Source organism: Amblyomma maculatum, chromosome 1, assembly GCF_055883805.1.
Source record: "Amblyomma maculatum isolate TAMU_Amacu chromosome 1, ASM5588380v1, whole genome shotgun sequence".
NCBI classification, from domain to species: Eukaryota; Metazoa; Arthropoda; class Arachnida; order Ixodida; family Ixodidae; genus Amblyomma; species Amblyomma maculatum.
Genome location: NC_139344.1, coordinates 30312350 through 30339765, shown reverse-complemented (window position 1 = coordinate 30339765; position 27416 = coordinate 30312350). Strand labels below are relative to the sequence as shown.

The window sequence follows — 27416 nt, the reverse complement described above, 5'->3', positions numbered from 1 at the left end:
TGCTATTTTAGACGATGACCATGACATTTACAGTAGTTGCAGAGGAAACAAGGATGTGAAGCTCCCCCTGTCATGGAATGTCATCTCCTATGCCAAGTCCAATCAATACAATGGGTACTGGCATGCACTCCACCTTCTGTCGAATATGCCTCTTTAAGGGTGTAACAGGGGCACCAGCATGGTTCTAAATCACTTTAATTACATTGTACAAATTCTGGCATACATTTCTTTGGGAGTAATGTGGTGAGGGGTAGCAAATGGCATTTTTTTACACATTGCTTTCAACTGGGCTCTATTTGCATAATCTGTTAAGGCTTTTTTATTACAAAGTCAAAAAGCTTACCACAACATTAAATTATATGCACAATAGTTTTGATGCCACACCTTAGTTAACCAAGCAAAACATTAAAATGTTGATCTCCTTACAATGATTGGTTAGCAGAGTAATAGAGTGCCATACATGACTGAAGTTACAAACTATTGCTTCTTAGGTTTTATCCTACAAGAGATGCATGGAATTTGTGGATCATGTGGCTATGTGCATAATAAGCCATGTGCAAAAGAGTTGCTACAAATAAGAGTGCTAATGCCTACTGCTATCACCATGAAGTAACTAGCCAGATTGTCCCATGCCTCTGACAAAAAAATTAAGTTGCAATTCATTGGCATCAAAGAGCTTTGCCTCAAAAATGTGACTTCAAGCTCTGTGGTAAGAAAAGCAGCCGGATGCCACCCAGTTAATTCAAAAAGTAACTTTATTATGAGTGCTGAAACATATCCAGACTCCAGACAAAACAAGTTCACATACTCAAGCTTAGTATTATTTTTCAAAGTAGTATAAATGGTAGTATAGCATTACATTAAGATATGAAAAAAAAATGCAGTTGAAAGAAACATGTAACATGCAGAAAACACACTTCTTGTGTGCCAGCTTATGCATATGACAGGTGTAAACTAAAATATGTCCATTCACTTGTCCCGTTATACAGAACCTGAGGAGCACCTGAGCAAAGTAAGAAGTGGCACTCTAATTCAGAACACTGACATTAGAAGTTTTCCGTCTGCGTTTCAGGTGGGCTTTTAGAATGCGAGCAAATGGTTCTCTGTTAAGAAGCTGGTAGGCCATGGTGCCCAGCATTTCAATGGTTGGATGCAGACTGGTGTGGCCAGAGCAGAAGAGTGCAAGGCTAAACTCGAGGCCCATGCCATAGTCGCACTCGTCGTTGGCAATGTTGACCCAAGAGACCAACCCCAGCAGTTTGTCCTTGTGGGGTCCTGTCCCCTCACCATCATCGCCTGAGAACTTTGCCAAAAATTTCTTCAGCTCAGCTGTAAAGTAAATGGAGAAAAATCGTTGTTCAGTGGATGGCACCCACTGTAAAGAAAACCATTAGGTTAACACTTGCAGCATCCATAGAGCTACCAACTCTCCAAGGATTGATGTTGTTACCTGGAAAGATGAAAGAACTGGGAAGCTCAAATTGCAACAAAACTAAATATTCACCCAATAAGGCCATATAATTTACTTTTATTTTATGTAGTTCATTGCAATATTTCCCTATATGCAAGCCGCTTACAGTGCAATCCTCTTAGAGACTACCTGAACAGTGCCATCTGCCTTTCATTATTGTGGCCTCTTAAACTGGTACTTCATTTTGCTTCCTGCTTGCAATTATTACATTAGCAATAATGGGAATTTGCATAATTAAGGGAGATATAAGTTCCATGTGTATCAAACCTCTTTTCCTCTGCATATTTTTGATAAGTGAGAACATTCCAATAAAGCGGTGCAGACTGGTATTGAAAGAAAAAAAATAAAAAAAAAAACAGCACAAGTTTGAGGATGCTTCATCAACAAAATCAGCTTAGCCGTGTCCACAATGGGGTCACTGATCTCTATTTAGCCCTGTCTTGAGTCAGCTGTGGCTACCCCTATGACCACAAATTAATCTCATCTGCCCACCTAGCACTCTGCTGGTCCGTGCTGTGTTTACCTTCTTTTGGAACCCATTACATTGCATTTAGGATCCCTTTGCTATCTGTTTTCAGTGTTACACATCCTGGCCGCATCCACTTAGAGGATATTATGAACTCATATTTGTTCCTTGACTCATTGACTTCCTAGCCATCTCTTAACATCAGTCTTACAATTTTCTTTTCCATAGTGAGAGTTAAATGCTAAAAAACTCCATCAACTTGCTCTTGACATTAAATATTTGGTACTGTAGTAAACAAAGTGCAAAATTCATTAGTCACCCGCAATGTCAATAAACTTCACCTCATTTTGTTAAAAGTTGGGATCTGGACTCTTGTGTTTAGCCGGGATAGTGCCACTAAATCCAGGATGGCTAATAACTGCATGCATTCATTGCACAGTGTTCATTTTCCCTGCTGCATATTTGTGCAGCAGTGCATCCAGGCAAATGTCTCGCTGGCACTACACCACCAGTCCTACCTACTGGCAAGTATGATAAATGTTCTTAGAAAGAAAGTTTCCTATCAGCTACACTTTCTGACACCTGTATCACATTAAAAGTGCACAACCAATGGACCCTGGGTATGCATTAAATCTCGAAGTGTCTGACCATCTGGAAGTGTTAGCCAAATTTTGTGTACTATTGAGGGCATAAGTACCTAGGACGTGGCTTCAATAAACGTTACTAGCACTAGCTTCAGTTTGAAAATAATCCGCCTTTGCTGTACATTGCAGCGGCACCCAGACATTTTCTGGGGTATGACACAGCGGTTGAATTCGGCCCCTGACTAACACCTTAGAGCAGCAGTGAATGCTGGGGCTCGATGGGCAAAGGGAAGCATTTTAGAAGTAATTTTTTCCGAAGCAATAATGCGGGCGTTCGGTTTTTTTCAGTAGCTGCAGCCTTCATAGTCGCAAAACGGTTAGGAACTAATGTAAAACTTTGCAAGTAGCCATTCTTGCGGTGCAACAGCCTGCACGCGGGATGTTTGTCTGGTTTTCACCAACAGGGAAGACTACATTTTTCTGGTATATTTCGCGCGATTTGTGCGAGCAATCAAACGCCCACGCCTACTTTTGAGAAACTAGGTGTGTGTGCATGCTTTAATTAAGACAAGTTGTCTATGTGTCAAAAAGCTTCAAGAGCAGGCTTTGCAATTTTTTTCCTACCACTCTTGGCAATTGGAATAGTGAAGCACATCAGAATAGTGGCATGAGCAACTGCCGGTCGTGCAATTTGGCAGAATAAATAGGGATTATTCCCAGCTTTAGTAATTGTTGGTTAAGTAATCCGAAATGAAATGAGCGTGCATGCATACTGATCAATGGGCAATCTTAATGCGTAGCTTTATTTGTTTCTTACCTGTCGTGTACGGAATGTGCGTACAGAATGTCTGCAGTGGCTGTGTAGCTTATGACTGCACTCGACTAAGTGTAATTGTCCATTTAATTGTGTCTATACTGAATGCTGCATCATTAAGTAATGTATTGTTGGATTGCTTTCTAAAGTATACTTTCGCTGGACTAACTTTAGGACTCATTTAGTTGTCATTAATTAGTTATCCATGATTAAAATATATATCTTCATGTTGCAGCACCAAATCCTGCATCGTTAGATAGCTTATGACTAATATAAATGCACGTCTGTATTGATTATCGTAATCAGTGAATGGTGCTTAAATGCGAACGTTATGCTACAGCATCAAATCATATATCTTCGGACAGCTTGTATCGAGTACGATTGCACTACTGATTGCACCACACATGCTGCCAGGCAAGTTGCTGTTACGTCTTGCTGTGAACAGAAAGCGCGGTAACATGGAGAGGGATGGAAGCGTAGGTAAACGCAGGCGACCGCGCTGCGTAAAAAATATCTATGCTACGATAAACGGCACTGAATAAGCACGTACAACAATAGGAATCTTCGTGCATTCAAACACAAATACATGCACAATAAACAGGTGTATTGCGTTTCGTCTCCATGAAGATGCAGAGTGTGGCATTGAACTCGTCACAAGAATATGTAGGTTTCCTTTTCTCCTGCCCTTGCAAACACAGGTTCTTGTGGCATAGTTGCCAGGGGCAGTCTGTGTGATTGAACAAATAACATGCCCCAAGAGCTAATTGCTAAAAAGAAGCCATATTTAAAATTCCTGTAATCTATAGCTCTTAAACTTTAAATCCTGGTTTGTGATTACGAAACATTTAAGCAGTATCATTTAAATACCATCAGTCCTATTCAGGACTAAGGATTGGGTTGGCTACATCAAAAGTTCACACATAGTAGTAAACTAAAAAATTACACATGAAATACAGTCATGACCAAAGGAAAAAAATTAGTGAGGTTATAGTTATGGTGTACAGCTGGCGGAGGCAGGACTTGTTCGCAATTTCCTGTCCCGTTCCCTTGTTGGACTCCGTGGTGGGCGGCTGGCACCGTGGCCATACAGCATACTTTTTTATGGCATCCCCTGCAAAACCAAATGATCGCCTTAAAAAGGGGGGATTGATGTAGCAGCTGAATTTTCTACCCCGAAACCAGAAATCTTCCCCAAGTACCATGTCATCTTAATGAAAACACTGGAAAACATGCCCGTATAATTTCACCTTTCAAAGTCCCTAACAAACATCCTAGGCCCTAGATACAAGTAAGCAAACTAGTCAGCGGGGATCTCCTGCTCGAACTCCAAAGCAGAGACCAGTACAAAAATATTTGTAAGCTTGTCACATTTGGGGACATACTGCCCACAGATCGCTGAACACTGTTCAAGGTGTGATCTCATAGGACTTGCTGTCTCTTACTGAGGAACTACTTAGAAGGCCCTCCCAAACAAAATGTAATCAGAGTGCACGGGATCAAAATCAGAAAAGACAACCAAGATGTGCTGACAAAGCACATAGTCCTAACCTTCAACTCCAGCAAGATCCCTGACTCCATAGAAGTAGGCTATTTCAGAGTAGACATCCGACCCTCCAATGTTGTGGAGCCTAGGGGCGGCACACCACAACAGGACCTAGCCTCTGCACAGGGACAGCCTTGGGCAGGACCATCCCCACTCCAGGCTGAAATAGCAGGAGCTGTCCTGCTATCATAGAAACAGGGCCCGCCAGCCTCTCGGGCGGCAGCCCCCACGGCTTCCCCCCAACAAGAGAAGCCAGAAACCCACACATCCGCGTCTCATTCGTGGACCTCCATTGCCTCTGAGCAGGCAATGGATGCAACCCCTCCTCCGCCACTGCTGCAGAGGTGGAATAGCTCTCTCGAACGAAAAAAAATGATTGAAAAACATAATAACTGGACCACACAAACCACGAACCTAAGTTTTATTTATTTATTTATTTATTGATACTGCAATCCCAGTGTTGGGATTTTAGCAGGGTGGGAATACAAACTATGTAGTTTAACAAAACAGGCAAAAAATAAACAATATTTACAGTGCAAGTTGAAGCTCTTCTGAACAATTAATAATAAAACCAAACATATACAACACAGCAGTGAAATAACAAAAGCAATAAAAAGAAACTAGGTTATATGTTGCGAGAACAACGTCAGTGATGGCTGCAGCACTTCGTTGTTAGTGAGGTTATTCCAATCGGAAATAGTTCGTGGAAGGAATGAGTATTTAAAGCAGTTATTTCGAACGCGAAAAGGAGTTAAAGTTAGCTGGTGTCATCGGGTTGCGTATCCGGACGAAAAAACAAGCAAATCAGTGAGTTCTGATCTGTAGTGTCCTTTAATTAATTGGTACAGAAATTTAGGTCGTGCACAACGATTTCGCTCAGTTATTGTCGGAAGGCCAGCTTGAATTAAAAGGTGTGTTACTGATGTACGCCGGTAATTATTATATATGTATCGTGCCGCCCTCTTTTGAACTTTCTCTAATTTATTCATGTTAGTTTGCGTGAATGGATCCCAAATGATTGAAGCATAATTTAAGGTAGGCAGAACAATAGATTTGTAAGCAAGCAGGCGTACAGATGGGGTAGACAACCGCAATGCCCGTCTCAAGAAAAAGAGTTTACGGAAAGCGTTACACGTTATGAGATCAACATGTTTATTCCAACTAAGATTGTTACTGACCCAGAGCCCTAGATATTTATATTCTGCCACTTCAGTTAGTGTCATGCCGTTAATATAATAATCGATGGGTAAGACTTTCTTTTTGTGAGTGATTCTCATTAGTACAGTTTTTTCAGAGTTAATGGACATTTGCCATGCTTCACACCATGCGAAAACTGTTTGTAACGCACTATTAAGTAGTTGTTGATCAGACACATTTCTCACTTCTGTATAAATAACACAGTCATCAGCGTAAAGTCTAATTTTTACAGGAATGTTAAGTTTTTAATCAAATCACCATAACTTGTTAAACATGGCATTCCTCATTCATTGGAACTGTCATGGATTCCTTAAAAACTACAGTGACGTAAAAGACCTTATAGGCTCATTTTCCCCAGTATCATTATGTATACAGGAGACAAACTTAGGATCCCAACAAAAAGGTGTTATGAAAACTATAAAGTCTTTTGGTGCGACCGGAGCAGTCAGGTAGGCTCTCTGGAGGCGTTGCTATTGTAGTCAGGAGTGATGTTGCATCTAGCGAAATCAGCCTAAAAACAAAATTTGAAGCCGTGGTTGTTACCGTCGTCCATTTAAAACATTAACAATATGCTCTTTGTATCTGCCACCACATTTAACCATAACCCTTGGTGACTTGGAAGAACTTCTGCGACAGCTTCCAGAGCCATATCTTATAGTCGGTGATTTTAATACCCACTCATCATTTTGGGGAAGTGAACTAACCGAAACTAGAGGTCGTATTTTTGAAGATTTTATTTTATATAACAAAATCTGCCTTCTAAACACTGGAAAGAAAACATACTGCTTGCCAAGCTCTAGAAAAATGAGCTGCTTAGATTTATCATTCTGTTCACCCTCCATTTTTAGCGATGTTCTAGACAGCCCTTATGGGGAGTGATCACCTGCCTGTGGTTATTAGCCTTTTATGCTCCCCAGCAATCATCTCTACTAAACCACGCCATTGGAAATTGCACCTGGTTGACTAGTCATTGTTTAAATGAGAAGCTCATTTGGAGGAAATATTTTCAGTGAAGATAGCCTCAGTGTGGATGAACTCAATGATATGATTACATCCCGTATGCTCGCTGCCGCTCATCTTGCCATTCCGCAGAGTTTGAGACTGGTTAGAAAAAATAACAAATATTAGTACACACAAGAATGCAGGGCAGCAAAGAAAGAAGAAAATAAGGCATGGGGAGTTTTTCATAGATACCCAACATACGAGAATCAAATACTTTTTAAAAAGGCCATTGCTAAAACCATATCCGTCGTAGCTCTGAAAAAACATCCTGGCAAAATTACATATCCTGAATAAATAGTTCAGTCACATCCAGAAAAATGGGAGGGCTGGTACATAAGCTAAATGACACCTACTCTCCCTTCACTCTTCCCCAACTGACAGCCCCAGGTGTACAAACCAGTATGGAGAAGCAAGCTAATATATTAGGGAAACATTTCTCTACAATTTCAAGTTCCTCACACTACACTCAACCTTTCTTAAAGCACAAAAAAACAACTGAGAAACAAATACTTCCAACAAGTGGAAGCCAAGACGTGTACAATAGTCTAATTACAATCCAGGAATTGAAAAGTTTTATCTGCAGGTAAAAAAAAACGCACCCGGTCCTGACCGAATACATTATAAAATGTTCGCCAATCTATCCGAATGTTCAAAAGGAGAACTTTTGAAATTTTTTAACAAAATATGGAATGGCGGAATACTCCCAGAGGCTTGGAAGAAGGTGATAATTGTACCATTCCTAAAACCAGGAAATCCACCGACATCCCCAGGCAGTTATAGGCCTATTGCCTTCACCAGTTGTCTAGCCAAATCTTTTGAAAGCGTTCTTAATATCAGAATAATGTTTACTCTTGAATCTCATGAACTTTTGGACATCAATCAATGCGGTTTTAGAAAAACATGTTCAACCACAGACCATCTGGTTCGCCTCGAAAACATAGTCAGAGAGGCCTTTATGCACAAGCAACACTGCCTCACCGTTTTCTTTGACCTAGACAAAGCGTACGACACAACCTGAAGGTTCGGGATCCTACGCGACCTAGTAGACATAAAGATCTGTGGCCGAATGCTGAAAGTTCTTAATTATTTTCTATCCAAACGTACATTTCAGATGCGTCTTGGTACTACATTGTCAAAAACCTTTACCCAAGAAAATGATGTCCCACAGGGATGTATTTTAAGCACCACACTGTTTGTAGTAAAAATGATTTCCATTTCCAAAGTAATACCAAAATCTATTATGTACTAGGTCTACGTTGACGATCTTCAAATAGCTTGCACTTCCTCTGACGTAGTAACATGTGAGAGGCAAGTACAGCTAACAATTAATAAACTAGTGACGTGGGCAGACAAAAATTGATTTCAGTTTTCTCCACAGAAAACAGTGGCAGTTATGTTTTCACTCAGACGTGGAATACAAACTGACCCCACTCTGCACCTGAACGAGACCAAATTACCAGTTAAAAATGAGCACAAATTCCTGGGGATAACTTTTGACACAAAACTCACATTTTTCTCTCATATCAATACAGTTGTGCCCCGTTAATATGGACGACCCGAATTATGGACAGTTTTTCTGGGGACGAAACCTTTTCAATGTATTTATGCCTCGTGAATATGGAAACTCGCTGTCGGGTCAATGGACAGGGGAAAAATGTACACTGCCCACTTGGGCCCATGTATTTTTGTCTCGTTAATATGGACAGGGCTTGAAAAAAGCAGAGGAGTCCGAACGCAAGTTAAAGAAGGGCCCTCCGCCCGCGAACCTACGCAACAGCCAGATGCCTGAACGAGTCCTGTGGAGTTGAAAAAAAAACAAAGCGGGCGTGTCGCCATTTTAGGAGGTGAGGAGGGATGCAAAAGTGGAGAAAAACGCAGACAGCAAACCGAGGGTCAGCTAAAAAAGATCCCGAAAGGAGGGAACCGAGAGATTTCGGAGTGCAGCGGAAGCGCCGCAACGAGAGGCCGCAGTTGGAAAAGCAGGAACATGTGGTTGTAATAAATTCTGTTGAACGTGAACAGAGAGGCCGGTAAATGCGTAAGAAAGAATGACAGAAAGAAAGACAAGCACCTAACGTGGTGGCGAGAAGCATAATGCGTGTTCCATGAAGCCGTTAACGCTTTTCGGTCACAGTTAAGACACGCTCACGAAGTAGAGCAACAAAAGAAAGGTGATAAGCATGCAACCGGCACCGGACGTTCCGTCTTGGACGCGCTTCCCTCTCATGCTCCTGGTTTTCGTCACTGTTGCGCTGCCAAACTGCATATTTTGCACCCCAGGCGGTCCGCATGTCGACTTCGCTTTGAGTCAACGATGCGGCTTTGACAAAGTCTGAGCTCTTCGTAGTTGGCTAGCCGTCGTTCTAAACTGTACTCCAGCTTGTAGTGTCTGTTTCATGGGAACACATACAAATGGCACCAGGAAGGGGCTGTTCGGTAGCCCTCTGCATAGCAGCCTGCCAACTCGACTCCCTCTTCCTTACAGAAACAGTACAAGGCAAAAAATAGAGAATCAGAAGAACGGAAAGGCAGGGCGGTTAACTAAGCAAAAAGAGTGCAAAGAATCAGGAGCCTGAAACCCCCAGCTTTAGTCCGACTTTTGGCACGAAGCGGGAAATCTGTGAATACAAGCTGCAAAAGCCATCTCAGTCAATTGAAGCTGTGAGGTACTGGGCCCAAGTTAAACTAGGCCTCAGCCTCGCCAGGTCGATGGTAGCATCGATACTACAGGACTCCGATAAATGGCTCAACTTTGGCACCGCAGCGTCAGCCACAGTCTGACAGCGCCCAGCGCAGATCGAAGAAATGGAGTCAGCTCTGTTAATGTAGTTCGGGAATGTGCACGCGAATTTCAAGAGAAGGCTTGATGCCTCGGCAACATTATGGGTACGTACCGTTCCTTCTTCTCCGTCTTGATAGGTTTTAGCTGTGATGACTAATGGAATGTTTTGTTCAGTAAAGCAGGGTGATTATTACTGCGAAAAATTATTCTACGCTCTGTCTAGGCGTGAAAGACTTCAGCTATTCAAGAGGATGGCTGATAAGGTTTAAGAACAGACATGGCATTTCGAGTCAACGGATTCATGGAGAAGAGGGGTAGCATCGACAGCTCGACTGTTTCTTCGTCTCAGGAGAATTTCAAGCAGCTACTTAGCGGTTATCTCCTAGATGATATCAATATCCCGTATCAATATCTACAACTTTGACAAAACCGGCTTTTTCTATAAGCTCAGTCCCTCTGCAACTTTTGCTCGCGGCCCTGCAACAGGAAAAAAACGCAATAAGAAGCGAATTACGGTAGGCCTCATGTGCAATGCGAGTGGGATGGACAAGGTGAAGCCAATCGTAGTAAACAAATCAAAAATATCCCGATGCTTTGGAAAAACATTCTCCCCATCTATATACTGTACATATGAAGCAAACAGAAAATCATGGATGACTTCAAATATTTTTAGAGAGTTCCTGCAAAAATTTGACCAAGAACTAAAGCTAAGCGGTCGCAAAGTGGTTCTTCTCGTTGATAATGCTGGCTGCCACACTATCTCCCCTGAAGAGTTCAAAAATACCAACCTCATTTTTCTCCCGCCAAACATGACTGCTAAGATGCAGCCACATGCTGCCGGCATAATTAGGGCAACAAAAGCACACTACTGAGCTGCCTTGGTCCGACACTACCTTCATTGTGCCGAGACGCAAGAGCTGCAGATAGTAGATCTCCACTCGTGCTTGAGGCAGCTTAAGCTTGTGTGGGATGCCGTAAGTGTAACAACCATCACTAACTACTGGCGCTACACTGGTATTTTACTGCATCAGGAGTCGGACTAAGAAAGTTGTAGTTCGGACAATGACATTCCCCTGGCAAGTCTTCAAGAACCCCTAAAAGAGGCAGGTGCACCTGACCCAGAGAGCGCCGCAGAACAACTCCTCGCCGCGGATGACGAAGCAGACGTGGAGAAGCAGCTCAGTGACAAGGTCATTTTGGAAGTGGCAGCGAGTACAGAATTGGACGCCGATTCATCGGACAGTGAGGAGTTAGTGCTCTAGAGTCCGATCAACACAAAGCCTACCATCACGCGTGTCATGGTACGCGAGTCCCTTCAGACGGCACTACAGTTTTTCGAGGACAACGATGACAAGGATAATGCACTCAAAATTGCCGGTGTTCTGTCCAGTTTTGAGTTCAGAGCACACTATTATGTACAAAAGCAGTCATTAATTACAATTTTTTTTTCTCAATAACATCCTTTTCCTTTTTATTCATGACTTATTATGAATGCCTCACTTTATGGACAGTTTTGGTCAGAAACCAAAGTGTTCCTATTAACGAGGCACGACTGTACTGCCAGCTTACAAACGACATCGTCATGTTTTGAGGATACTTCACAGAGCGGGCCGTAAACAGTGCATGATCGGCATGGTTTCAGCGTATTGGAAGAGTGTTGTGTTTTAATGACGCATAAGCAGCTCAGGCTATCATGCGCCAAGCACAAGAGTACTGGAAGAAGCACATGGATGGAAGCAAGGGGAATATGCGTAGGCGTGAGCTAGAACGCGTCACGCCATCCCCAAATAAAACTAAAGGCTACTGATGTGACAAGCAGCATTCGAAATGGCACAACTGGCCAATGCATGCACCAGATTGCAGCCGCAGCACTGCACTTTGGAAGTGGAAGGCTCCAATCATCGTCGTGCCTGCTATTACACGCATGAGTACTGTGCATGTCCCAGTCCGAATTAACGAGGGTCGAATTACCAAGATTTTAAAAACCTTGTATAAGGTTGAAGCGGTCGCTGCGAAGGGACTGCAGGAATGCATGCATACATGCCTTGCCCATTCAGCGATACTCCCAAGACGTACTCCACAGGTGCCGCGTAATCGTGGTGCAGTGACCGGAAACGATCACAGTGCTGGCACTCGTTTGCCTTCTTCGCCGTTCATCGCCACTCGTTGATTGCGCCATGCCCCAACATTATGATGTGCCACCACACTGGCTCTCGATGCCATCAAAGCATCACTTTCTTGCCATCTACCGTTACCACACATGTTGATTCCATGGAAGATAAGCCAGTTAACTGATGTGACAGTTGTGCTGCAGCCAGTGAGCACCGTCTGGTACTCGTGATGACTGGCCACCAGTTCAGACATGAAAAATTCTCTAATTTTCTAATCTTCACAATGATCAAACACTAAAATAAGTTCGGCGCAAATGGAATAGCAATAGCTACCGCAAACCATTTCGAATGTTCACTCCCCTGAAAGCCGCAACATAAGGGGAAAAATCGTGCTGCACTGGCATGGCCTTTTTCGTGCTAGCCAGTGCAAATTTGGTCAATTTAATGCTCTTGGCACAGCATAGTACAGGAGACTGTATATTTATCAAAATGGTGCAATTGGTGCAGCTGTCCCACGCCTGTGAGACCAACTGTAGCCTTTGAAACAATTTAAGAGCTTTCAAAAGTACTTGACGACAACACTGAGTCAGCTTAAACTGATAAAAGCGTTTAACAGAGCACTTAAGGCTCTGTCCTGCTCCCAACAGCTTTAAGAAGCTCTGACCAGCTGCTACGTGCTCCATTTATAGACCATCCTTCTTTTCCAAGGTTACAATAAACCTTGTGCCGTTTACTTGATGCACCTGTCGCAGCATGTGGCAGCCATCAAATGAACACACCTGCCCCGTAAAACCTCAATGGGTGCTCTGAACCAGCTCAACCTGTGGACAGCGTACCACAACTCCCAGGATGCATCGTGGTAAAACCTCAATGGGTGCTCTGAACCAGCTCAACCTGTGGACAGCGTACCACAACTCCCAGGATGCATCGTGGCAGCAGTGGTGCAGGCCATTTTATAGAGCATGTGGAGAGGGCCAGTGCATATATTGTATTGTATTGGGTTTAATGGCGTATAAGCGGCTCAGGCTATCATGCGCCAGGCATAAGGTTGTATCTTGAGTTTTGTGTTTCAAAATCACTTCTATGAAACATTCTTGACGATGACATGATATCCATTCCACCAAAATCGGCTTCACCAACTGCAGTTTGTTATTTACCTCGCTACACCATGAAGACTGACATTCTTCCTGCAGTTTACAGCGCACTAGCACCATGCAGTCTCTGCATAGAATATTTATGCTCTTGATCTGTTTGTCATGGGCTTGAACAGCACAAACATCTGCTCTCTCACTGCCTCCAACATAACTCGGGACCCAACAAAATGTTATGTCCTTGAGCAGAGGCTGTATTATGAATGATATCTCCAAGTAGTAGAGCAACTGCATTTTTGTGGTGAAGAACTGTCAAGGCACTTAGAGAGTCTGTGTAAATAATACTGTTTGTGATGTTCCTATTGGCTATTTTTCTTACTGCCATAGCAAGTGCGTAACACCCGGCGGTAAAAATGCTCGTACACTGAGGAAGTCTTACTGTTTTTTCTCATTTTCCTTGCACTACTGCACTTCCAACATGCTTGATTGTCTTGGAGCCATCTGTATAAAACTGCGTGCAATTTGAATACTTTTCTTTAAGAGCTAAGAATTCTTGTAAAATATGTTCATGTGGTGTTTTCTCTTTACAAAACTAAGTTAATGTGAAATCACAAACAAAGGGGGGGGGGGCTGTATCAATGGTGGTAAAGGATCGTGCCTTGATTCAATATCATGGAGGGGCTTCAGTATTCCTAGTTCTTGGTATTTATCCTCGAACCGGAGTAGTAAGGGCTTGATTAACTGGGGTCTATTGTTGAACAACACTCTGGAGCCGCACTTTGTAACAAGAGGGTAGCATACATATATGTTTTGGCAACGAACTTATTTTGAGAAGATATGAAAATGTAAGCATGGTTCTTCTGTATTTGAGGGAGAGTTCATTTGTTTCAACATAGAGACTGTTTATGGGAGAGGTTCTATATGCACCTGATGCGAGATGCAAACCGAGATTGTGCACAGGGCCCAGTCGTTCTAGGTATGATGCTCTTGCAGACCCATACACTACACAACCATAATCCAAACAAGACAGTACAACAAAGTGATAAATGCGCAAAAGGCATGCTCTATCAGACCCCCAGTGTTTTCTTGAAAGAACCTTGAGTGTATTTAGGGATTTGGTAGCTTTCTTTTTAAGAGTACAGTCGTGCCCCGTTAATATGGACACTTTGGTTTCCTACCAAAACTGTCCATAAAGCGAGTCATCCATAATAACGAGTCATGAATAAAAACAAAAAGGATTTTATTGAGAAAAAAGAATTGTAATTAATGACTGCTTTTGTACATAACGGTGTGCACTGGACTGAAAATTTCACAGAACACCGGCAATTTTGAGTGCATTATCCTTGTCATTCTTGTCTTTGAAAAATTGTAGTGCAGTCTGAAGCGAATCGAGTACCATGACACCCGTGATGGTGGGCTTTGTGTTGGTCGAACTTTCGAACACAAACTCCTCACTGGCCGATCAATCAGCGTCCGATTCTCTACTCACCGCCACTTCCAAAATGGCCTCGTCGATGAGCAAAGTAGCTGCTAAGTAGCTGCTTGAGATTCTCCTGAGGTGAGGAGGAAACAGCTGAGCTGTCAATACTACTCCCTCACGGCTTGGATTGACTGAGATGGCTTTTGCCGCTTGTATTCACAGATTTCTTCACGCTAACGTGCAGCTCTGTTCTTTTGCGTTAACTCCCACCATGCCAAAAGCCAGACTCAAGTTGAGGGTTATAGGCTCCTGATGCTTTGCACTTTTTTGCCTAGTTAACCTTTCTGCCTTTCTGTTCTTCTGATTCTTTCTTTTTTATCTTGTACTGCTTCCGTAAGGAAGCAAGGGAGTCAAGTTGGCAAGCTGCTATGCAGAGGGCTATCGAACATCCCATTTTCTTGGCGCCGTTTCTATGTGTTCCTAAAAAACAAACACTGCAAGCTGACGTACAGTTTATAACGACGGCTGGCCGACTACGAATAGCTTAGACCTTGTCAAGGCCACATTATTGACTCAAAGCGAAGCCGACATGCGAACCGCCTGGTGTGTGGCAGTTCGGCAACGCAACAGGGAGGAAAACCAGGAGCATGAGAGGGAAGCGCATCCAGGACGGGACGCCCGGTCACGGTTGCGTGTTCGTACGTCGCCTTTTTTTTTGTCGCTCTACTTTGTGAGTGTGTCTTAACTCTCACCGAAAAGCGTTAACGGCTTCATGGAACACATATATTGCGCTTTGGGAAAGAAAACTTCAGTTCCCACCGCCACTGTAGGCACTTGTCTTTCTTCCTGTCATTTCTTTCTTACGCTTTTACCGGCCTCTCTGTTCACGTTCAGCAGAATTTATTGCAACTATATGTTGCTGTTTTCCCGACTTCGGCGGCACTTCCGCTACACCCAAAAATCTCCTGGTTCCCCCTTTCGGGGTCTTTCTTACATAGCTGAACCTCGGTTTGCTGTGGACGTTCCTCTGCGCTCTTGTGCCCCCCCCCCCCCTCCCCTCCTTCCCTAAAACAGCGCCACGGCCGCTTTGGTTCTCTCCAACCCCACAGGACTCGTTCAGGCATCCCAGCGTATCGGTTGTCGCGTAGGTTCGCGGGCGGCGCGCCCTTCTTTACCTTCTGTTCGGACTCCTCTGCTTTTTTTTAAGCACTGTCCATATTAACGAGACAAACATATATGGGCCCAAGTGGGCTGTGTGCATTCTTCCCCTGTCCATTGTCCAAACAGCGAGTTTCCATATTCACGAGGCATAAATACATTGAAAAGGTTTCGTCCCCAGAAAAACTGTCCATAATTCGGGTCGTCCATATTAACGGGGCACAACTGTATTGATATGAGAGAAAAATGTGAGTTTTGTGTCAAAAGTTATCCCCAGGAATTTGTGCTCATTTTTAACTGGTAATTTGGTCTCGTTCAGGTGCAGAGTGGGGTCAGTTTGTATTCCACGTCTGAGTGAAAACATAACTGCCACTGTTTTCTGTGGAGAAAACTGAAATCAATTTTTGTCTGCCCACGTCACTAGTTTATTAATTGTTAGCTGTACTTGCCTCTCACATGTTACTACGTCAGAGGAAGTGCAAGCTATTTGAAGATCGTCAACGTAGACCGAGTACATAATAGATTTTGGTATTACTTTGGAAATGGAAATCATTTTTACTACAAACAGTGTGGTGCTTAAAATACATCCCTGTGGGACATCATTTTCTTGGGTAAAGGTTTTTGACAATGTAGTACCAAGACGCATCTGAAATGTACGTTTGGATAGAAAATAATTTAGAACTTTCAGCATTCGGCCACAGATCTTTAAGTCTACTAGGTCGCGTAGGATCCCGAACCTTCAGGTTGTGTCGTACGCTTTGTCTAGGTCAAAGAAAACGGTGAGGCAGTGTTGCTTGTGCATAAAGGCCTCTCTGACTATGTTTTCGATGCGAACCAGATGGTCTGTGGTTGAACATGTTTTTCTAAAACTGCATTGATTGATGTCCAAAAGTTCATGAGATTCAAGAGTAAACATTATTCTGATATTAAGAACGCTTTCAAAAGATTTGGCTAGACAACTGGTGAAGGCAATAGGCCTATAACTGCCTGGGGATGTCGGTGGGTTTCCTGGTTTTAGGAATGGTACAATTATCACCTTCTTCCAAGCCTCTGGGAGTATTCCGCCATTCCATATTTTGTTAAAAAATTTCAAAAGTTCTCCTTTTGAACATTCGGATAGATTGGCGAACATTTTATAATGTATTCGGTCAGGACCGGGTGCGTTTTTTTTTACCTGCAGATAAAACTTTTCAATTCCTGGATTGTAATTAGACTATTGTACACGTCTTGGCTTCCACTTGTTGGAAGTCTTTGTTTCTCAGTTGTTTTTTTGTGCTTTAAGAAAGGTTGAGTGTAGTGTGAGGAACTTGAAATTGTAGAGAAATGTTTCCCCAATATATTAGCTTGCTTCTCCATACTGGTTTGTACACCTGGGGCTGTCAGTTGGGGAAGAGTGAAGGGAGAGTAGGTGTCATTTAGCTTATGTACCAGCCCTCCCATTTTTCTGGATGTGACTGAACTATTTATTCAGGATATGTAATTTTGCCAGGATGTTTTTTCAGACCTACGACGGATATGGTTTTAGCAATGGCCTTTTTAAAAAGTATTTGATTCTCGTATGTTGGGTATCTAGGAAAAACGCCCCATGCCTTATTTTCTTCTTTCTTTGCTGCCCTGCATTCTTGTGTGTACTAATATTTGTTATTTTTTCTAACCAGTCTCAAACTCTGCGGAATGGCAAGATGAGCGGCAGCGAGCATACGGGATGTAATCATATCATTGAGTTCATCCACACTGAGGCTATCTTCACTGAAAATATTTCCTCCAAATGAGCTTCTCATTTAAACAATGACTAGTCAACCAGGTGCAATTTCCAATGGCGTGGTTTAGTAGAGATGATTGCTGGGGAGCATAAAAGGCTAATAACCACAGGCAGGTGATCACTCCCCATAAGGGCTTTCTAGAACATCGCTAAAAATGGAGGGTGAACAGAATGATAAATCTAAGCAGCTCATTTTTCTAGAGCTTGGCAAGCAGTATGTTTTCTTTCCAGTGTTTAGAAGGCAGATTTTGTTATATAAAATAAAATCTTCAAAAATACGACCTCTAGTTTCGGTTAGTTCACTTCCCCAAAATGATGAGTGGGTATTAAAATCACCGACTATAAGATATGGCTCTGGAAGCTGTCGCAGAAGTTCTTCCAAGTCACCAAGGGTTATGGTTAAATGTGGTGGCAGATACAAAGAGCATATTGTTAATGTTTTAAATGGACGACGGTAACAACCACGGCTTCAAATTTTGTTTTTAGGCTGATTTCGCTAGATGCAACATCACTCCTGACTACAATAGCAACGCCTCCAGAGAGCCTACCTGACTGCTCCGGTCGCACCAAAAGACTTTATAGTTTTCATAACACCTTTTTGTTGGGATCCTAAGTTTGTCTCCTGTATACATAATGATACTGGGGAAAATGAGCCTATAAGGTCTTTTAGGTCACTGTAGTTTTTAAGGAATCCATGACAGTTCCAATGAATGAGGAATGCCATGTTTAACAAGTTATGGTGATTTGATTAAAAACTTAACATTCCTGTAAAAATTAGACTTTACGCTGATGACTGTGTTATTTATACAGAAGTGAGGAATGTGTCTGATCAACAACTACTTAATAGTGCGTTACAAACAGTTTTCGCATGGTGTGAAGCATGGCTAATGTGCATTAACTCTGAAAAAACTGTACTAATGAGAATCACTCACAAAAAGAAAGTCTTACCCATCGATTATTATATTAACGGCATGACACTAACTGAAGTGGCAGAATATAAATATCTAGGGCTCTGGGTCAGTAACAATCTTAGTTGGAATAAACATGTTGATCTCATAATGTGTAACGCTTTCCGTAAACTCTTTTTCTTGAGACGGGCATTGCGGTTGTCTACCCCATCTGTACGCCTGCTTGCTTACAAATCTATTGTTCTGCCTACCTTAAATTATGCTTCAATCATTTGGGATCCATTCACGCAAACTAACATGAATAAATTAGAGAAAGTTCAAAAGAGGGCGGCACGATACATATATAATAATTACCGGCGTACATCAGTAACACACCTTTTAATTCAAGCTGGCCTTCCGACAATAACTGAGCGAAATCGTTGTGCACGACTTAAATTTCTGTACCAATTAATTAAAGGACACTACAGACCAGAATTCACTGATTTGCTTGTTTTTTCGTCCGGATACGCAACCCGATGACACCAGCTAACTTTAACTCCTTTTCGCGTTCGAAATAACTGCTTTAAATACTCATTCCTTCCACGAACTATTTCCGATTGGAATAACCTCACTAACAACGAAGTGCTGCAGCCATCACTGACGTTGTTCTCGCAACATATAACCTAGTTTCTTTTTATTGCTTTTGTTATTTCACTGCTGTGTTGTATATGTTTGGTTTTATTATTAATTGTTCAGAAGAGCTTCAACTTGCACTGTAAATATTGTTTATTTTTTGCCTGTTTTGTTAAACTACATAGTTTGTATTCCCACCCTGCTAAAATCCCAACACTGGGATTGCAGTATCAATAAATAAATAAATAAATAAAACTTAGGTTCGTGGTTTGTGTGGTCCAGTTATTATGTTTTTCAATCATTTTTTTTCGTTCGAGAGAGCTATTCCACCTCTGCAGCAGTGGCGGAGGAGGGGTTGCATCCATTGCCTGCTCAGAGGCAATGGGGGTCCACGAATGAGACGCGAATGTGTGGGTTTCTGGCTTCTCTTGTTGGGGGGAAGCCGTGGGGGCTGCCGCCCGAGAGGCTGGCGGGCCCTGTTTCTATGATAGCAGGACAGCTCCTGCTGTTTCAGCCTGGAGTGGGGATGGTCCTGCCCAAGGCTGTCCCTGTGCAGAGGCTAGGTCCTGTTGTGGTGTGCTGCCCCTAGGCTCCACAACACTGGAGGGTCGGATGTCTACTCTGAAATAGCCTACTTCTATGGAGTCAGGGATCTTGCTGGAGTTGAAGGTTAGGACTATGTGCTTTGTCAGCACATCTTGGTTGTCTTTTCTGATTTTGATCCCGTGCACTCTGATTACATTTTGTTTGGGAGGGCCTTCTAAGTAGTTCCTCAGTAAGAGACAGCAAGTCCTATGAGATCACACCTTGAACAGTGTTCAGCGATCTGTGGGCAGTATGTCCCCAAATGTGACAAGCTTACAAATATTTGTGTACTGGTCTCTGCTTTGGAATTTCGAGCAGGAGATCCCCGCTGACTAGTTTGCTTACTTTGTATCTAGGGCCTAGGATGTTTGTTAGGGACTTTGAAAGGTGAAATTATACGGGCATGTTTTCCAGTGTTTTCATTAAGATGACATGGTACTTGGGGAAGATTTCTGGTTTCGGGGTAGAAAATTCAGCTGCTACATCAATCCCCCTTTTTTTAAGGCGATCATTTGGTTTTGCAGGGGATGCCATAAAAAAGTATGCTGTATGGCCACGGTGCCAGCCGCCCACCACGGAGTCCAACAAGGGAACGGGACAGGAAATTGCGAACAAGTCCTGCCTCCGCCAGCTGTACACCATAACTGTAACCTAATATGGGGCAACACAGGGTAGTTACTCCACACAAGGTTAACCCTTGCCGTCGGGAAGTAAAGAAAAACCAGAAGAGAGTAGAGGACAGGAGAGTTTTAGCAAAGAAGCAACGAAGATAGGAAAGTGAAAGATGGAGGGAAGGACAGGAAGAGGCGACTACCGATTTCCCCCAGGTGGGTCAGCCCGGAGGTGCCGTCTATGGGAAGCGTGGGCCAAAGTGGTGTGTTGCCTCCCCCGAGGGGCCTTAAAGGTCCAAACACTCGGCATCGGCTCAACCACCAGGATCCCCTTTTCTCCAGACACGGCAATGCCGCGCACGGCTAAGCGTGAGTGCTCGGGGTACGTGTTGTCGTACAGTACAAACCAGTACAAACATGTGCTTTAACAGATGCCCCTGCAGGGGGACCAGCGCATGTGGCAAAGAGTTCAGCGTAGTGAGATGCACACCAGAACGAGAAAAGCAAGCTACGCAGAGAAGCGAGCTTTTTCCGAGGCCAGAAGATATATACCACCTTATGACTGGTTTGTGACGTGAAAGGTGGGCGCAGGCATTTGATGCATCAGATCGATTTGCATGATGATGACATCTAGTGTGTATAATGGGGCTGAGATGGCACTGTTCTGGTGAGAATAATTTAAGACAACTGTAACATAAGATTAAATATGCCACAAATACTGATGGCAGGGATGTACAGTCATGCACAAAAGTGGAGAGACTATGGAGAGACCAGACCAGGCTCCCATGCTGATACATTGATTGTACAAGTGCAGCATAAACTGGAACGAGTAAATTCTGCTTCCCTTCTTTGGAATCCGATATGTATGTCTGCATGCACGCACAAAGTATACCTAAGCTTTGTGCTTGAAAAAGGGCCAACTGCGGAATCAACGCCAGGTGAACTAATTGTAACGTGCAGCAACTAAACGTCAAAGGCTATCAAGTCAAGTGAGCAGAAGCGCAAAACTTTCCCAAGGATGCCCAATTGACACAGACAGGCTGAGCTCTCCTGCGTTGTCATTGCTCTTTACTCTGCTGACTCAATGTCACAGTTGTTTGATGACGTCATGTTGTTTGTCTGTGTACACGTTTTCGTCACAGAGATGTCACTGCTGATGGGTTTTCAAAAACGGATTCTTTGCCTGGCTAATGCATATTTAACCCTTTGACTGTCGAATATTCCGAGAAAAATTCAGCCCCAGTGGCAAATTTTTTTCAAGCACTACGCGTTTAGAGCAGTACTCATACAGCAAAAAAGCCGCGGGACGAAATATGGCCGCAGTACCCTTACGGCAAAAACAGTCAAAGGGTTAAAACCAAATTAAAATATTTTCACGGCAAAGAGAGAGGTTAGGATTGCTCGGGCAGCATTTCAGTATAACCAGGAAAGCAATTGTACTCTTCCTGACGCTTCAACTATTGACACCTATACTCCTTTAATGTTTAAAAAACAAGCGCCCTAGCCCAGTGAAACCAACAGAGGGCTGTTGAGAGCCGTGTGAACTAGACCACACTATCTTGCTCAATGTTTTTACAAGGCTTATTAAGTAGAAAGGAATAATAAGATATATTTTCATTTCTGGCCAAGGAATTCAGTATGACTTCATAAGTTTTAGATCGTCTCAAAAAACAGCAGAATCACACTACCATCAACCCAAAGTACTTTGTGCCATTTTTTACTTAAATAACTTGCATAATAAAAAAGCTTTCATGTGACAGCGATGCTACATAAGCATCCCAAAATGAGCCTCAGGAAACAATATCTGAACTTCTCTACAACGTTCTCCTAAATGGTCCTTTGTGTGTGCATTTTAAGAGCAATACACACTAGCAGCTGCTTACATGATGAATTTCTTTTAAGGCTGGTAAGTAAAGCTGCATAAATGGTACCCCAATGCAAAGACTGTGGCCAGCAGTTCTTCAAGATGACCTACAGTTTCTGAATTGACAATCTGATTCTCAAGCCAAATGTAAAAAGTTAGCTAATTATTACCGCCTCATTAATTTTGTAGAACGAAAAAGAAAATACTGTGGACTCGGCAATGCAACCCTCGACAGCCCTCAATTGTAGCTCACAATTGATTTCACTGGGCTAGGACACTCCAACTTTCTTAAATGGTTGGCCACATTTAGCCGGGGCACCTGGAGCCCTATTCTCAACATGCAAGGCTGTCGTTTGGCGCTATATTGGTTATTGGAATAGTCACACGTTTCAAGTTTGTGGTGAGAAATTGTGAGCTGTCGAAATGGCTTTTTGCGATGACAGAAAAAGAAGCGACCTTGAAAACGGGTCTTTAGCAGAACCATTCATGCTGCCTGGATGGCAAATAGAAATAATTGTGGAGGTAAAAAAGTATAAATGGTAGAGAGGAAAGCACTTGTTCTTGTATTATGAATGGGGTGAAATGCACTGCTTACTGTCAAGAGGCAGTTCCTTAAGTCTAATTCGCTGACGTTGTGTAGTTGGAAATATGTCATGCATACACATCATACGGTGATGTCAGAATGACGCTTCATTACATAAAGGATGCGCTGCCATTGCAGCAAACAGCAGAATTTGGGCACCACATTTGGGACTACATTGAGGCCAGAGCATAAAAACATGTGAATTTGACGTGGAGTAAAAGGCGGCTGTTAGTTCACCGCAGTTTGGTAGACAGTTACTCTGAGTGGTGAAATAGGCTGAGACACCTTATTGTAATTGCAGACAGCACTGAAATTATATCATAACGCTACTTTTCAGCTGTGCAACCATTCAGAGGATTAGTAATGAAGAAGCAAATTTACAGCTGCACAAGGACACGAGCTGTCCTTTCATTATGAACGCCTCACTCTGGCGGTCTACTAACTCCACCTTGACTAGCTCAAATGGTTGAGCTGCTCGAGAAGAGGCACTTCAGAGAGCACCACGATGCTTTCAAATTCTCTGTCTGCACCCTTCCCGAGTGCGGCAACCTGAAGAGTGATATGGCATGGTGGCTGTGCAAAGAACATCGCGGTGCGATGCAATGAACGACCATTAAGGCATGCCTTAAACATCGGACTCTATGTGTTCAAGCCAGCGGTCAGATGAGCGGTGTTTCACAGCGTGATCGCAGTGGTGAAGGCTGGGCTGCCATTTGTTTAAGTTCTAGCCTGTCAATATACGTTCTCCCTGAACTGATCGTTAACTGCGTGAGTAACAAGGGTGTGGCACTGTTGTCTGCCTGCCAAGATTTCTGTCCCAGTAGTACCGCTGCCAGGATACTCCTGGTGTCTTCATTCCTTCCTTCAAAATATACTGTGCTGCGGGCCACATCAGCCTTGAATATCTCTTGCCTTTTTCTTTCTTATTATATCCTTGTGCTTGCTTGTGGTTATACAATCTTGTTCCTGGCTTTGTCGCTACAGACTGACTGCAGAAAGCGGGCACCAATTTTGTGTGTTGCCCCACTTCTCTTTGTGAAAGTCTTCTAGGCCTTGAAAGAATAGACAATACAATAACATTTATATTATTTGTAGTGCCCTTAGGTTTAGCTGTTTTTGTTCTCTTTGAGCTCATTATTGGTGCCACTTAGTTGTATCTGAAAACACTATGTACACGACCATCTGAGATGCTTGGCTTCAAGACACAAGTGCAAGCATTGTGTTACAAGTGCTAGTTCAATTACTTGCGGTATGATGCAAACAAAGCAAGTGTCTTGTCTCACAGCAACTGTCTCACAGCAGTACTGCATTGTCCTCCATTCTACCTCTATGGTCCTTCCTTTCCCCAGTATAGAATAGAAGGTGAAGGCAATGTTCTGTTCGCCATCGTCACCTTTCCTGACATCCTGGCAATAAACCTGGCTTCATTATAAAGAACCACGTTGTACTGCACATTAACATGCACTGAAAGGAGCTGCCTGGTTCTATGGTAGATGTATAAGTGTTTTCATATAGCAATTGCTGGACTGTGCCTGACCCATGATGCTTAGTTGCATTTAACATTGGCCTGCGCTTGTGTCACACGTGAAGGGTAGCTGCCTGGTTTTGCTAACACTATGCATTCACTTCAATGTTCACGAGATTATGGCCTTTTCACGATGGAAAAAGGAAGCAAAATTACTGACAGCCTCTCTTATTTTATTAAAGTAATGTATGTGTCATGTACACAGTACATGTTTGCTTGCCACATGTGATGTGTTTCATGTAAATTTTTGCTCAGGTATATGGTTATGCACATTTTTTGCACAACTAAAATAACTACCTCACACCATGTCTTGAGGATACACTCTAAACACATGATGTTGTTGGCTTTTTGTTGTACTTGCTTTTTTAATACAGCCAGAAAAAAAATCTCCCGTTATTGCTTTCCATTGTATTGTTTTGACTCATGCATTTTAATACCTGCATTCAAATGTCACTGATAAGTGAATGCGAGATGTCATGGGCGATAATGAGGAGCAATGCCACTTTCCGCTCCCATTGTGCATCAAGCCACTTCGAATATCCCCTTGCCATATTTTCTCTTCAGCTGCAACGCTGCTCGCATGTCATAAACTCGCTCGGCTCTCTGTCCGTAGGTGCTCCAGAATGTTCGACAAGATGTATGCCATGGTACAATGAGACAGCAAAGTTCACTCACACTCAATGCAGCTAGAGGCGTTCGCATCGTGGAATGCACTGCAGTGGCTCGGTTCCTGAAAGATTGTCGTGTTTCATACTTAGTGCCAATATATAGCAGCAGAAAATGGTGCTTTTTTTTTCTATCATTCTTTTCTTCTTTATCATCAGAATGCGTAATCCAATTGTGTGCTTACGTAACCTGACTCCGCCCTGCTGCACATGTAACACATACGTCACAATTTGAGCAAAATGGCTAATTGTCGAGAACAGGGCCCTTGCTAGGTATGTTTGCCACAGTGTAGCCAATAATATATTGCATATACTCACGCAATACCCCTGCTTTATTTAAAAAAAAATTGACATCAGTTTGGGCGAAGGTTCATTACGTGAGGAAAGAGAGCTGACAAATTTTTTTTAATAGCTGAAAGCTCATATACGTCTGTCGTCTTCCGTCCATAAATCATCAGTGAAAGCACACGGTGAGCCGCTTACGAAGTCGGTTTTTTAGCATCGTTTGCTTCAAAAGATTGTTTTCTGCAATCATACGTGTTCCAAAGATTTTGTGGCAGGGGACAGCAGCCATCCCCATCACTGTGTGATGAACATACTGAATACCAAGGTTCCGCAGCCAGCAACTGGGCGCACCGACCAAGCCACTGCCGGTACCTGTCAAGGGCGCGCAGCGTCCTAGTACTCTGCCAAGTATGCCGTGTAAGTCATCCTCATCGCCATAATGTTATCTGTGCAGCATCTTGGTGTAGTGAATGGTGGGGCTGGTGTCTAGGCACCCTACCTTGGCAATCTGCCAAGAGATGAGCTGTGGACTGCTAAGACGACGATGCAAAACTAAGCGAGTTTTTCTTTTTAAAGTATAATCTGTTACAATTATGTGAGTGGGTCCACTGCGAGAGTAAACACACTAATCCAATGTAGCTATCTTTGCAGAAACATAGGGGTGTTAAAGTTTTAAGTGCTTACCTGAAGTAACCAATGTGATACATCGTTTCATCATCAGAGCTTAGAACCGTCTGCATTTCAGGTGGGTCATAGAAGTACCGCCAATGACAAAGGAAATCATCAGATGTCTTCACACTCTTGTTTTTTAGCTTCCCAGATAGAACATCAAATGGGCCAACTAGCCTCAAGCCAAGGAGGTCATGAAGAGCACCTGAAAGAGGAAAGAAGGGGGGAAGGAGGAGTTGTTTTGCAAAAAAAAGTGGTATGTGGTACAGGTTTTGTGTTCTTGATGCAAACATGACCAATCAATGATCAGGCTAAAAATGCATGGGCAACAATTTGGTTAACTTAAAATAAATTTGACGGTGGCATAACACAGGAGCCAATAATAAAATTTTGAGAGTGAGAATGCGCCCAAGAACATTAACTGCTCGTCTAATACAATGTTAGAAAATATGTAATTAAACAGCTGCGTGGGCTTATTAAACGCGTGCTTAGCATACTATACTCCGTACCTGATGGGTCATTTTCGCTCAAAGAGCTACAAAAGTCCCAGAAGTGATAAAAATCATCCGGCATCTCCACCAGAAACTTCTGCTTGATTGACTCCCGAACATCAAAAGAGTCTTCCAGCTCGTTTACATCGTCTCCCTGCGCCTCCGTTTCAGCAGCTGGTTCATCCGGCTTCGCTTTTTTCGGTGATGTTACATTTGTCACACGCTGCTGTTGGTTAGCCTTCGCTGCATTGCGACAAGAAACGACCACTTCGATTACAAAAGCAACTTGACGAAATTTGAAAGGTTGGCAATAACACATCCAATAGTAAGTATACGTATACCGGCGCCTTTAGACGTGCGAGCGTCATTGGATAGTTCCTGCAAGCGAAATTCGACAGGTTATATTCATAAGACCTCCTTTTTTACGCATAACTTATACGCACCTCTGACTCTGGGTGCTTGAAGTTTTTTAAATGGTCTACATTCTTACGATAGCACTCAGAGCCATATTTGCACGGTATTCGCTTGTCATCCTCTGCAGGCCGCTTTCGGTTTTCAGACATTTTGATTCACTTTTAATACGATCGTAATAAAAACCAATCAAGAACAATTCGATGAATCCAAACTAAACGCACACACGTGTGCGCTGCAACCACGGTGGCTGCAAGGCTGCACGACAAACACAGCCGCGAAAGCGCGCGCAAAACCGGCCAATTGTTCTGACTTTTGGCTAAACCTGACTAGTTTCGATTTGTTTTCTAGCGGTCGGGTGGCGACATTCTGTTATAATTCCGTTTCCCCATATGAGAGCAGACACTATCATCATCGTAGCCATCGCCAAGACGTCACATTACGTCATTCCTGCGTTTTTGGTTGCTGCTGGTTGCCGTGGCAACAGATACGCTCCAAAATGAAATGGGAATATTGCGATTTGCGCCGCTGCGACTGAAATTTGTCGTGCGCGTCGCATAGGTGTCACGCATGTTCGCCGTCGCTACAGTGTTCTGCCGTCGCGCTCGCGGCATTGCTCACGGTCGTGAGTCAGTTGCCTCGGCTGGAGGATGGGGATCATTTAGCGTCGGCGTGCTAGCAACGATGCGCGCATCACAAACAGCATGCTAGCAAGAGCACTACTGTGTCACGTGAGAAGCAATCACAAAAACGTTGCTAGAGATTTGAGAAGTGCGAGTTTTTACTTTGACAACATAAATTTTGTG

The 27416-nt window shown here is 43.1% G+C and overlaps 1 protein-coding gene across 1 annotated transcript; it reads right to left on the bottom strand.

The window, feature by feature from the left end:
• Positions 1 to 737: 737 nt before the first annotated feature.
• On the bottom strand, positions 738 to 26917 carry LOC146202031 (histone PARylation factor 1-like). Its single transcript, XM_084600051.1, has 6 exons — positions 26643 to 26917; positions 26541 to 26577; positions 26218 to 26442; positions 25724 to 25913; positions 4909 to 4963; positions 738 to 1375 (listed from the first exon to the last, which is right to left on the bottom strand). Exons 1-6 carry the CDS (start codon positions 26760 to 26762, stop codon positions 1028 to 1030), a joined length of 975 nt encoding a protein of 324 aa, XP_084456177.1. The 5' UTR covers positions 26763 to 26917; the 3' UTR covers positions 738 to 1027.
• Positions 26918 to 27416: the final 499 nt, after the last annotated feature.